Below are 12,755 nucleotides of genomic sequence, written 5' to 3' on the forward strand. Positions count from 1 at the left end.
TATAGCCACCTACTGTACCTGTGGTCACCTACTGTACCTGTGTTCACCTAACTATAGTCTCCTACTGTACCTGTGTTCACCTAACTATTGTCACCTACTGTACCTGTGGTCACCTAGCTATAGTCACCTACTGTACTTGTGGTCACCTAACTATAGTCAACTACTGTACCTGTGGTCACCTAGCTATAGTCACCTACTGTACCTGTGGTCACCTAACTATAGTCACCTACTGTACCTGTGGTCACCTAGCTATAGTCACCTACTGTACCTGTGGTCACCTAGCTATAGTCACCTACTGTACCTGTGGTCACCTAGCTATAGTCACATTCTGTACCTGTGGTCACCTAGCTATAGTCACCTACTGTACCTGTGGTCACCTAACTATAGTCACCTACTGTACCTGGGGATAGTCCTGTTGGGTTAGGGTTAGTACTGTTGGGTTAGGGTTAGTACTGTTGGGTTAGGGTTAGTCCTGTTGGGTTAGGGATAGTACTGTTGGGTTAGAGATAGTACTGTTGGGGTTAGTACTGTTGGGTTGGGGTTAGTACTGCTGGGTTAGGGTTAATACTGTTGGGTTGGGGTTAGTACTGTTGGGTTGGGGTTAGTACTGTTGGGTTGGGGTTAGTACTGTTGGGTTAGTACTGTTGGGTTAGGGTTAGTACTGTTGGGTTAGGGATAGTACTGTTGGGTTGGGGTTAGTACTGTTGGGTTGGGGTTAGTACTGTTGGGTTGGGGTTAGTACTGTTGGGTTGGGGTTAGTACTGTTGGGTTAGTACTGTTGGGTTAGGGTTAGTATTGTTGGGTTGGGGTTAGTACTGTTGGGTTAGTACTGTTGGGTTAGGGTTAGTACTGTTGGGTTAGGGTTAGTACTGGTGGGTTAGTACTGTTGGGTTAGGGATAGTACTGTTGGGTTAGGGTCAGTCCTGTTGGGTTGGGGTTAGTACTGTTGGGTTAGGGTTAGTACTGTTGGGTTGGGGTTAGTACTGTTGGGTTAGTACTGTTGGGTTAGGGTTAGTACTGTTGGGTTGGGGTTAGTACTGTTGGGTTAGTACTGTTGGGTTAGGGTTATTACTGTTGGGTTAGGGTTAGTACTGTTGGGTTAGGGATATTACTGTTGGGTTGGGGTTAGTACTGTTGGGTTGGGGTTAGTACTGTTGGGTTGGGGATAGTACTGTTGGGTTAGTACTGTTGGGTTGGGGTTAGTACTGTTGGGGTTAGTACTGTTGGGTTAGGGTTAGCACTGTTGGGTTAGGGTTAGTACTGTTGGGTTAGTACTGTTGGGTTAGGGTTAGTACTGTTGGGGTTAGTACTGTTGGGTTAGGGTTAGTACTGTTGGGTTAGTACTGTTGGGTTGGGGTTAGTACTGTTGGGTTAGGGTTAGTACTGTTGGGTTAGGGTTAGTACTGTTGGGTTAGGTTTAGTACTGTTGGGTTAGGGATAGTACTGTTGGGTTGGGGTTAGTACTGTTGAGGTTAGTACTGTTGGGTTAGGGTTAGTACTGTTGGGTTAGGGTTAGTACTGTTGGGTTAGTACTGTTGGGTTAGGGTTAGTACTGTTGGGTTAGGGTTAGTACTGTTGGGGTTAGTACTGTTGGGTTAGGGTTAGTACTGTTGGGTTAGGGTTAGTACTGTAGGGTTGGGGTTAGTACTGTAGGGTTAGGGTTAGTACTGTTTGGTTAGGGTTAGTACTGTTGGGTTAGGGATAGTCCTGTTGGGTTGGGGATATTACTGTTGGGTTAGAGATATTACTGTTGGGTTAGGGTTAGTACTGTTGGGTTAGGGTTAGTACTGTTGGGTTAGGGTTAGTACTGTTGGGTTAGTACTGTTGGGTTAGGGTTAGTACTGTTGGGTTAGGGATAGTACTGTTGGGTTAGTGTTAGTACTGTTGGGTTAGTACTGTTGGGTTAGGGTTAGTACTGTTGGGTTAGGGTTAGTCCTGTTGGGTTGGGGATAGTACTGTTGGGTTAGTACTGTTGGGTTAGGGATAGTACTGTTGGGTTAGGGTTAGTCCTGTTGGGTTGGGGATAGTACTGTTGGGGATAGTACTGTTGGGTTAGGGTTAGTACTGTTGGGTTAGGGTTAGTACTGTTGGGTTAGGGTTAGTACTGTTGGGTTAGTACTGTTGGGTTAGGGTTAGTACTGTTGGGTTAGAGTTAGTCCTGTTGGGTTAGGGTTAGTACTGTTGGGTTGGTACTGTTGGGTTAGGGTTAGTACTGTTGGGGTTAGTACTTTTGGGTTGGGGTTAGTACTGTTGGGTTAGTACTGTTGGGTTAGGGATAGTACTGCTGGGTTAGGGTTAGTACTGTTGGGTTAGTACTGTTGGGATAGGGTTAGTACTGTTGGGTTGGGGTTAGTACTGTTGGGTTGGGGTTAGTACTGTTGGATTGGGGTTAGTCCTGTTGGTTTAGGGTTAGTCCTGTTGGTTTAGGGATAGTCCTGTTGGGTTAGGGATAGTCCTGTTAGGTTAGGGATAGTCCTGTTGGGTTAGGGTTAGTCCTGTTGGGTTAGGGTTAGTCCTGTTGGGTTAGGGATTGTCCTGTTGGGTTAGGGATAGTCCTGTTGGGTTAGGGATAGTCCTGTTGGGTTAGGGATAGTCCTGTTGGGTTAGGGTTAGTCCTGTTGGGTTAGGGTTAGTACTGTTGGGTTAGGTCTAACCTTAACACTAACCCAGTGGTGCCATTGTAAAGGTTGTCACACTGCCTGCTTAGCGATCACCGCTTCGCCCTGATTCAACTCATATGGAGACTCAGGTCTTCTACCTCGAAAACACAAGTGACCGCCCTCCTGAAGCATTTCAACCCATCATGCTAATAAAAAAGGCCTTCTTCAATTGCACAAGTGAATGTGACCTTGATCAAGTCCCTTAACCCTAGTTGCTCCTGTAAATCGCTCTGGATAACTGCATTTGCTAAATGACAAAAACAATCAAATAAATTACATTTTATTTTAAAACTTAATGCAATATTCATTCATCTCAGTTTCAAATCATGAAATACAAGTAAAATGTATGAATTCAATGATTCAATTTGTGCATTAAAAATTCAAAAATATTACATTCAAATTCAATATCCTAATACAAATTCAAATACAATTTCTGTTGCCACTGAAATCGCTCCATAGGAGAGTCAGTTAGGAAGAGAAGAAAGAAGGAGAGATAGCAGATGTTGGACACCATTAGATGATCTCATTACTGTAGTGGCAATGTGATGAACAGATTACGTCCCTAAATAAGCCTGTCACTCAAAAGCCGTACTGCTCCGTGATACTGGGCCCAGGAGCACACGTGATGGAGGGCAGCCAGTGGACTTTGGAGCTGGCAACCGTTGATCCAGCATAGTGGATTAGAAGCTGCCTTTTATATAAACGGCTGATGGGGTGAAGCACCACTTTAGGGGACGACTGACCATCTGCTCCCAGTAGTCTCCCTCTCAGCCTCCCAGCATGGGGTCAGAGCACCCAGCAGCCTCCCAGCATGGGGTCAGAGATCCCAGCAGCCTCCCTCTCAGCCTCCCAGCATGGGGTCAGAGCACCCAGCAGCCTCCCAGCATGGGGTCAGAGCACCCAGCAGCCTCCCAGCATGGGGTCAGAGCACCCAGCAGCCTCCCAGCATGGGGTCAGAGCACCCAGCAGCCTCCCAGCATGGGGTCAGAGCTCCCAGCAGCCTCCCAGCATGGGGTCAGAGCTCCCAGCAGCCTCCCTCTCGGCCTCCCAGCATGGGGTCAGAGCACCCAGCAGCCTCCCCGCTTGAGGTCAGAGCTCCCAGCAGCCTCCCAGCATGGGGTCAGAGAACCCAGCAGCCTCCCAGCATGGGGTCAGAGCACCCAGCAGCCTCCCAGCATGGGGTCAGAGATCCCAGCAGCCTCCCAGCATGGGGTCAGAGCTCCCAGCAGCCTCCCTCTCGGCCTCCCAGCATGGGGTCAGAGCACCCAGCAGCCTCCCAGCATGGGGTCAGAGAACCCAGCAGCCTCCCTCTCAGCCTCCCAGCATGGGGTCAGAGCACCCAGCAGCCTCCCTCTCAGCCTCCCAGCATGGGGTCAGAGCCCCCAGCAGCCTCCCTCTCAGCCTCCCAGCATGGGGTCCGAGAATGTCCTGGATGTTGAGCCCCCAGCAGCCTCCCTCTCAACCTCCCAGCATGGGGTCAGAACCTGTCCTGGATGTTGAGCCCCCAGCAGCCTCCCTCTCAGCCTCCCAGCATGGGGTCAGAGACTGTCCTGGATGTTGAACCCCCAGCAGCCTCCCTGTCAGCCTCCCAGCATGGGGTCAGAACCTGTCCTGGATGTTGAGCTCCCAGCAGCCTCCCTCTCAGCCTCCCAGCATGTGGTCAGAGCCTGTCCTGGATGTTGAGCACCCAGCAGCCTCCCAGCATGGGGTCAGAGCACCCAGCAGTCTCCCAGCATGGGGTCAGAGAACCCAGCAGTCTCCCAGCATGGGGTCAGAGCACCCAGCAGTCTCCCAGCATGGGGTCAGAGCACCCAGCCGCCTCCCTCTCAGCCTCCCAGCATGTGGTCAGAGCCTGTCCTGGATGTTGAGCCCCGAGCAGCCTCCCTCTCAGCTTCCCAGCATGGGGTCAGAACCTGTCCTGGATGTTGAGCCCCCAGCAGCCTCCCTCTCAGCCTCCCAGCATGGGGTCAGAACCTGTCCTGGATGTTGAGCTCCCAGCAGCCTCCCTCTCAGCCTCCCAGCATGGGGTCAGAGCCTGTCCTGGATGTTGAGCCCCCAGCAGCCTCCCTCTCAGCCTCCCAGCATGGGGTCAGAGGACCCAGCAGCCTCCCTCTTGGCCTCCCAGCATGGGGTCAGAGCACCCAGCAGCCTCCCTCTCGGCCTCCCAGCATGGGGTCAGAGCCTGTCCTGGATGTTGAGCACCCAGCAGCCTCCCTCTCGGCCTCCCAGCATGGGGTCAGAGCCTGTCCTGGATGTTGAGCTCCCAGCAGCCTCCCTCTCAGCCTCCCAGCATGGGGTCAGAACCTGTCCTGGATGTTGAGCTCCCAGCAGCCTCCCTCTCAGCCTCCCAGCATGGGGTCAGAGCCTGTCCTGGATGTTGAGCCCCCAGCAGCCTCCCTCTCAGCCTCCCAGCATGGGGTCAGAGGACCCAGCAGCCTCCCTCTTGGCCTCCCAGCATGGGGTCAGAGCACCCAGCAGCCTCCCTCTCGGCCTCCCAGCATGGGGTCAGAGCCTGTCCTGGATGTTGAGCACCCAGCAGCCTCCCTCTCGGCCTCCCAGCATGGGGTCAGAGCCTGTCCTGGATGTTGAGCTCCCAGCAGCCTCCCTCTCAGCCTCCCAGCATGGGGTCAGAACCTGTCCTGGATGTTGAGCTCCCAGCAGCCTCCCTCTCAGCCTCCCAGCATGGGGTCAGATCCTGTCCTGGATGTTGATCCCCCAGCAGCCTCCCTCTCAGCCTCCCAGCATGGGGTCAGATCCTGTCCTGGATGTTGAGCCCCCAGCAGCCTCCCTCTCAGCCTCCCAGCATGTGGTTAGAACCTGTCCTGGATGTTGAGCTCCAGCAGCCTCCCAGCATGGGGTCAGAACCTGTCCTGGATGTTGAGCTCCCAGCAGCCTCCCTCTCAGCATCCCAGCATGGGATCAGAACCTGTCCTGGATATTGAGCTCCCAGCAGCCTCCCTCTCAGCCTCCCAGCATGGGGTCAGAGCCTATCCTGGATGTTGAGCCCCCAGCAGCCTCCCTCTCAGCCTCCCAGCATGTGGTCAGAACCTGTCCTGGATGTTGAGCCCCCAGCAACCTCCCTCTCAGCCTCCCAGCATGTGGTCAGAACCTGTCCTGGATGTTGTGCTCCCAGGAGCCTTCCTCTCAGCCTCCCAGCATGGGGTCAGATCCTGTCCTGGATGTTGAGCTCCCAGCAGCCTCCCAGCATGGGGTCAGAGCCTGTCCTGGATGTTGAGCTCCCAGCAGCCTCCCTCTCAGCCTCCCAGCATGGAGTCAGAACCTATCCTGGATGTTGAGTCCCCAGCAGCCTCCCTCTCAGCCTCCCAGCATGGGGTCAGATCCTGTCCTGGATGTTGAGCCCCCAGCAACATCCCTCTCAGCCTCCCAGCATGTGGTCAGAGCCCCCAGCAGCCTCCCCTCTCAGCCTCCCAGCATGGGGTCAGAGCCTGTCCTGGAAGTTGAGCACCCAGCAGCCTCCCTCTCAGCCTCCCAGCATGGGGTCAGAACCTGTCCTGGATGTTGAGCTCCCAGCAGCCTCCCAGCATGGGGTCAGAACCTGTCCTGGATGTTGAGCTCCCAGCAGCCTCCCTCCCAGCATGGGGTCAGAACCTATCCTGGATGTTGAGTTCCCAGCAGCCTCCCTCTCAGCATGAAGTCGGTGGTGGAGCAAGTCATTGATGTGGTGTGTAAGCTATGGAGCCGTGTGCAGAATGGGCTACCTGGTCTGACTGCTCCTGTCATCACGGGGAATACCACCGTCCCTGATGGAGTCCTTTAGGTGTAGCCAGCAAATCACTCACTGGAAATAGCAACAACAAAAAAGATAACTAATGTAAAATATACTGTGTCCATAAAATGTACATAGTATGTTTAAGCTGGATGTAGAAGTCTAAGTATTGTTGTCCATTAGTTTACTCCAATTAGGGGAGGGATGGTAGAGTTATCAAATAAAATGTATTGGTCACATACACATATTTAGCAGATGTTATTGAGGGTGTAACTAAATGCTTGTGTTCCTAGCTCCAACAGTGCAGTAATATCTAACTAAATGCTTGTGTTCCCAGCTCCAACAGTAATATCTAACTAAATGCTTGTGTTCCCAGCTCCAACAGTGCAGTAGTATCTAACTAAATGCTTGTGTTTCTAGCTCCAACAGTGCAGTAATATCTAACTAAATGCTTGTGTTCCTAGCTCCAACAGTGCAGTAATATCTAACTAAATGCTTGTGTTCCCAGCTCCAACAGTAACATCTAACTAAATGCTTGTGTTCCCAGCTCCAACAGTGCAGTAGTATCTAACTAAATGCTTGTGTTTCTAGCTCCAACACTGCAGTAGTTTCTAACTAAATGCTTGTGTTCCCAGCTCCAACAGTGCAGTAGTATCTAACTAAATGCTTGTGTTCCCAGCTCCAACAGTGCAGTAATATCTAACTAAATGCTTGTATTCCTAACTCCAACAGTGCAGTAGTATCTAACTAAATGCTTGTGTTCCTAGCTCCAACAGTGCAGTAATATCTAACTAAATGCTTGTATTCCTAACTCCAACAGTACAGTAGTATCTAACTAAATGCTTGTGTTCCCAGCTCCAACAGTGCAGTAGTTTCTAACTAAATGCTTGTGTTTCTAGCTCCAACAGTAATATCTAACTAAATGCTTGTGTTCCCAGCTCCAACAGTGCAGTAGTATCTAACTAAATGCTTGTATTCCCAGCTCCAACAGTGCAGTAATATCTAACTAAATGCTTGTATTCGTAACTCCAACAGTGCAGTAGTATCTAACTAAATGCTTGTGTTCCTAGCTCCAACAGTGCAGTAATATCTAACTAAATGCTTGTATTCCTAACTCCAACAGTACAGTAGTATCTAACTAAATGCTTGTGTTCCCAGCTCCAACACTGCAGTAGTTTCTAACTAAATGCTTGTGTTTCTAGCTCCAACAGTGCAGTAATATCTAACTAAATGCTTGTGTTCCCAGCTCCAACAGTAATATCTAACTAAATGCTTGTGTTCCCAGCTCCAACAGTGCAGTAGTATCTAACTAAATGCTTGTGTTTCTAGCTCCAACAGTGCAGTAATATCTAACTAAATGCTTGTGTTCCTAACTCCAACAGTGCAGTAATGTCTAACTAAATGCTTGTGTTCCCAGCTCCAACACTGCAGTAGTTTCTAACTAAATGCTTGTGTTTCTAGCTCCAACAGTGCAGTAATATCTAACTAAATGCTTGTGTTCCCAGCTCCAACAGTAATATCTAACTAAATGCTTGTGTTCCCAGCTCCAACAGTGCAGTAGTATCTAACTAAATGCTTGTGTTTCTAGCTCCAACAGTGCAGTAATATCTAACTAAATGCTTGTGTTCCTAACTCCAACAGTGCAGTAATGTCTAACTAAATGCTTGTATTCCTAACTCCAACAGTGCAGTAGTATCTAACAATTCACAACAACACACACAAATCTAAAAGTAAAATAATGGAATTAAGAAATATATAAACATTAGGATGAGCAATGTCGGAGTGGCATTGACTAAAATACAGTAGAATAGAATACAATATATACATATGAGATGAGTAAAGCAGTATGTAAACATTATTAAAGTGCCCAGTGATTCCATGTCTATGTACATAGGGCAGCAGCCTCTAAGGTGCAGGGTTGAGTAACTGGGTGGTACCTGGCTAGTGATGGCTGTTTAACAGTCTGATTGTAATGCGGGGCGAAGCAGGTGCAGACTCAGACGGGGAGACAGGGGTAAGGTAACTAAGGTATTTATTGAAAAGCGGGGGGAGATGGGGTGCAGGCCAGGGGAAGCTGGGGCGGGTAGCAGGGAACCAGGAACTGGGGCTGAGGCTGGGGAAAGGGGAGAAAGGGCAGGGTAAGCAGGTCCGGAGCGGAATCCAAGGAAGCATTAGAGCGGGGTTCCAGGGCAAAGAAGCAGGACTGACGTAACGAGGGATTGGAGACGGGAACCAGAACCAGAGCAGACGGAACTGTAGAGGAGAGAAAAGCAGCGTCAGGCTAGGGAAAAACAGGCACAACAGGATAACAAGATCTATGCAGGAACAAACAGCTTGAACCGTAGACTGACTGAACAGGGGCTACGAACTGGCAGCGTGGAAGTGGCAGGGCTGAGTATTTGTAGATGCCTTGATTATGGAACAGGTTGCAACTGCCGCCACTCACACAATCACATACACACACACACAGAAAGAGAGAGGGAGAGAGCACTGGGGGAGTGGCATCAGGTTAGGGAGACACAGGATGAGAAGTAGAGGGCGTGGCAGGAGCAGATGTAACACTGATGGCCTTGAGATAGAAGCTGTTTTTCAGTCTCTCGGTCCCAGCTTTGATGCACCTGTACTGACCTCGCCTTCTGGAAGATGGTGGGGTGAACAGGCCGTGGCTCGGGTGATTGATGTCTTTGATCTTTTGGGCCTTTCTGTGAATACATAAAGGAACTGGTAGCCATGCTGGTTCAGTGTGCCTTGAATTCTAAATAAATACTGAGTGTCACCAGGAAAGCACCCCCACACCATCACACCTCCTCCTCCATGCTTCACAGTGGGAACCACACATGCAGAGATCATCCGTTCACCTACTCTGCGTCTCACAAAGACACGGCGGTTGGAACCAATAATCTCAATTTTGGACTTATCAGACCAAAGGACAGATTTACACTGGTCTAATGTCCATTGCTCGTGTTTCTTGGCCCAAGCAAGTCTCTTCGTCTTATTGGTGTCCTTTAGTATTGGTTTCTTTGCAGCAATTCGACCATGAAGGCCTGATTCACACAGTCTCCTCTGAACAGTTGGTGTTGAGATGTGTCTGTTACTTGAACTCTGTGAAGCATTTATTTGGGCTGCAATCTGAGGTGCAGTTAACTCCAATGAACTTATTGTGGTATCCCAGGAGGTCTACCCCGGGGAATGGTAATAGAGGGGAGGTACGTGAGGCGACGTTGGCTCCCTCTGCTGGGAATACGGTAGCTGGGCACCCCGACACGGACAGCTAAGTGGAGGTAATTAGAGGAAAGTGCCAACCAGCCGTGGAGGCTAAATAAAAGGAGCACGATGGCACACCGCAGGAGAGAAGGGGGAGAGAGACACGGACACCAGTTAAGAGAGAGAAGGAAGACCGAGCAAAACCTAAGTTATTTCTTTGATATATTTATTTTCTGTCTTATTAAGTAAAGTTGTTTTTCAGACTAAAGCCTCCCTGTCTCTGTGTCAATCTCTGTACGCTCAACCCAACACCCCATGGTTTACCACATTATCCTCTGCAGCAGAGATAACTCTGGGTCTTCCATTCCTGTGTCTGTCCTCATGACAGCCAGTTTCATCATAGCACTTGATGGTTTTTGCGACTGCACTTGAAGAAACTTTCAAAGTTCTTGAAATGTCCGAGTTGGCTGACCTTCATGTCTTAAAGTAATGATGGACTGTCATTTCTCTTTGCTTATTGGAGCTGTTCTTGCCATAATATGGACTTGATCTTTTACCAAATAGGGCTATCTTCTGTATACCAACCCTACTTTGTCACAACAAAACTGATTGGCTCAAACGCATTAAGAAGGAAAGAAATTCCACAAATGTACTTTTAACAAGGCTCACCTGTTAATTGAAGTGCATTCCAGGTGACTACCTCATGAAGCTGGTTGAGAGAATGCCAAGAGTGTGCAAAGTTGTCATCAAGGCAAAGGGTGACTACTTTGAATAATCTCAAATATAAAATATATTTTGATTTGTTTAAAACTGTTTTGGTTACTACATGATTCCATGTATTTCATAGTTTTGATGTCTTATTCTACAATGTAGAAAATAGTAAAAATAAAGAAAAAGCCTTGCATGAGTAGGTGTGTCCAAACTTTTGACTGGTACTGTATGTATATATACAATATATAAGGGAGATTGGAAATGAAGCAGACAATTACATTGATAGAAGCCACAATCTATGTGCAATATTAAATCTGATCTACCCCCAAAAAAAACGAAATCACTCATATTACACTGAGCTCAGTGGTATGAAGGACCATTACATGGACAAGGTGACAGCAATGTGTCCTGTAGTTCAACATCAGCTAAATGTACCAGATAGATGTCCAGCTAACATATACATGCACAGAGAGCATAATGTGAGCCATAATACTTTACATCCCAACAGGAACAGACTGGCAGAGACAAAATCCAGCAGGAGATTTACACAGAATCTCAAACATCTGTAAACGTTTGACGTTAATCAACTTCCCAGATCGTCTCTCTGTGTCACGCCAGGATGGCATCAGGGGTTTGATGGAGTGTTACGCAACACTCGGAGCCCTGACGTTTTAACGTTTCATAACCAGATTACACAATTTAGATACCGTGCTCTGATCTGTACCACTCCAACTGTGAGAATACAAATGAGATTGTGAAAAATGTTATGTTGAAAATAGACTCTTCTGCAATCTGCCATAGCACTTTATGACTTTATAGATGAGTTATAAAACAGGGTGCCTGTGCTCCACAGAGTGTCTCTACCACAAGCCCCTGGGGTTCGAGGCTGGTTCAGTGACACCGGACCAGATTAGCTGTTCTAACCAGGAAGAGTACAGCGGCTGGTATTCCTCCTGGACCTCCAACAGGGCACGACTCAACAGCCAGGGCTTCGGGTCAGTGCTGCTGTCTATACTAATGTCCTATCTGTCTGTCTGTTCATAATACTGTCAACCCATAGAGTTTCCCGGTTTCACTTCATATGTTCACATTGTCAAAGATCTCTTAACCATCCTCAGAAGAGATTGGTGGTTAATATGTGCTTGTGGTCACATTTTGCAACAAGGGTCTTTTGTACCTCAGTTGTCATAGTCTTGGTGTTGTCCTTCTATATTATAACGTGTATGTTGGTCTCCTCTCCTAAATCAGGTGTATGCATCACAATGTGTATGACCCTCTCTCCTCTCCAGGGGGGGTAAACTACAAGCAGGATCAATGTGTATGACCCTCTCTCCTCTCCAGGGGTGTCATAGTCCGTGTAAGTAGGTGGCAGGGAAGTCAGGCGCAGGAGAAAACAGAGTGGTAAATTTTTTTATATTTATTTCCAGCTACAACTACAAGCAGGATCAATGTATATGACCCTCTCTCTTCTCCAGGGGGGTAAACTACAAGCAGGATCAATGTATATGACCCTCTCTCCTCTCCAGGGGGTAAACTACAAGCAAGATCAATGTATATGACCCTCTCTCCTCTCCAGGGGGGTAAACTACAGGCAGGATCAATGAGGTAGACAGCTAACTTGTCGAAATATATTTATCTATATTAGAAAGACCAGCTTGAAATGGCCATGGTCTAATGGACTCAACAACCAAAAACACATACTGAAGCTTAGCTTTCTTAATAAACCTGAAAATCAGTAGTTATTTTTGGTTGTTTATGAAAGTTAGCTTGCTAGCTCATTGATCCTGCTTTATTGTATACACCCCAGGTTGTATATTAGAACTCGGGCTGTCAGTAGATTTAAATAATTAATCAAGATTCATCGTATGATTTTCTGTAGTTAATAGAGATTAATCGTATTTTTTTTTAATTGTTCAAATTTGACCCTAATATAAGAGGTTTCAATTTAAAAAGCATCACATTGGGTTGTAGTTATAATTTATTTAATTACAGGGGAAGAAAACCCCAAATAAACTCTATTCCAAGACAATAACATCATGTCACCCAGGTCAGAATTCATGTCAAATATAATACAGCTATTAGATCTAGTCTAGGATACTGGTCCATGTTCTACAACATGTTAAATATCCTACAGCTATTAGATCTAGGATACTGGTAGAAGTTCTATAACATGTTAAATATCATACAGCTATTAGATCTAGTCTAGGATACTGATCCATGTTCTACAACATGTTAAATATCCTACAGCTATTAGATCTAGTCTAGGATACTGGTCCATGTTCTACAACATGTTAAATATCATACAGCTATTAGATCTAGGATACTGGTCCATGTTCTACAACATGTTAAATATCCTACAGCTATTAGATCTAGGATACTGGTCCGTGTTCTATAACATGTTAAATATAATACAGCTATTAGATCTAGGATACTGGTCCATGTTCTACAACATG

General features: G+C 47.6%; 1 protein-coding gene across 1 annotated transcript in view; it reads left to right on the forward strand.

Moving 5' to 3' along the window:
• Window positions 1-12,755, forward strand: part of LOC106613422 (retinoschisin) — a 120,428-nt gene that overhangs the window by 16,434 nt on the left and 91,239 nt on the right. Inside the window, exon 4 of the mRNA XM_014215611.2 lies at window positions 11,156-11,297. Coding sequence (XP_014071086.2) covers window positions 11,156-11,297 — 142 coding nt within the window. The remainder of the gene's footprint in view (window positions 1-11,155; window positions 11,298-12,755) is intronic.

The sequence above is a fragment of the Salmo salar genome, chromosome ssa10 (assembly GCF_905237065.1).
Source record: "Salmo salar chromosome ssa10, Ssal_v3.1, whole genome shotgun sequence".
In the NCBI taxonomy this organism is placed as follows: domain Eukaryota; kingdom Metazoa; phylum Chordata; class Actinopteri; order Salmoniformes; family Salmonidae; genus Salmo; species Salmo salar.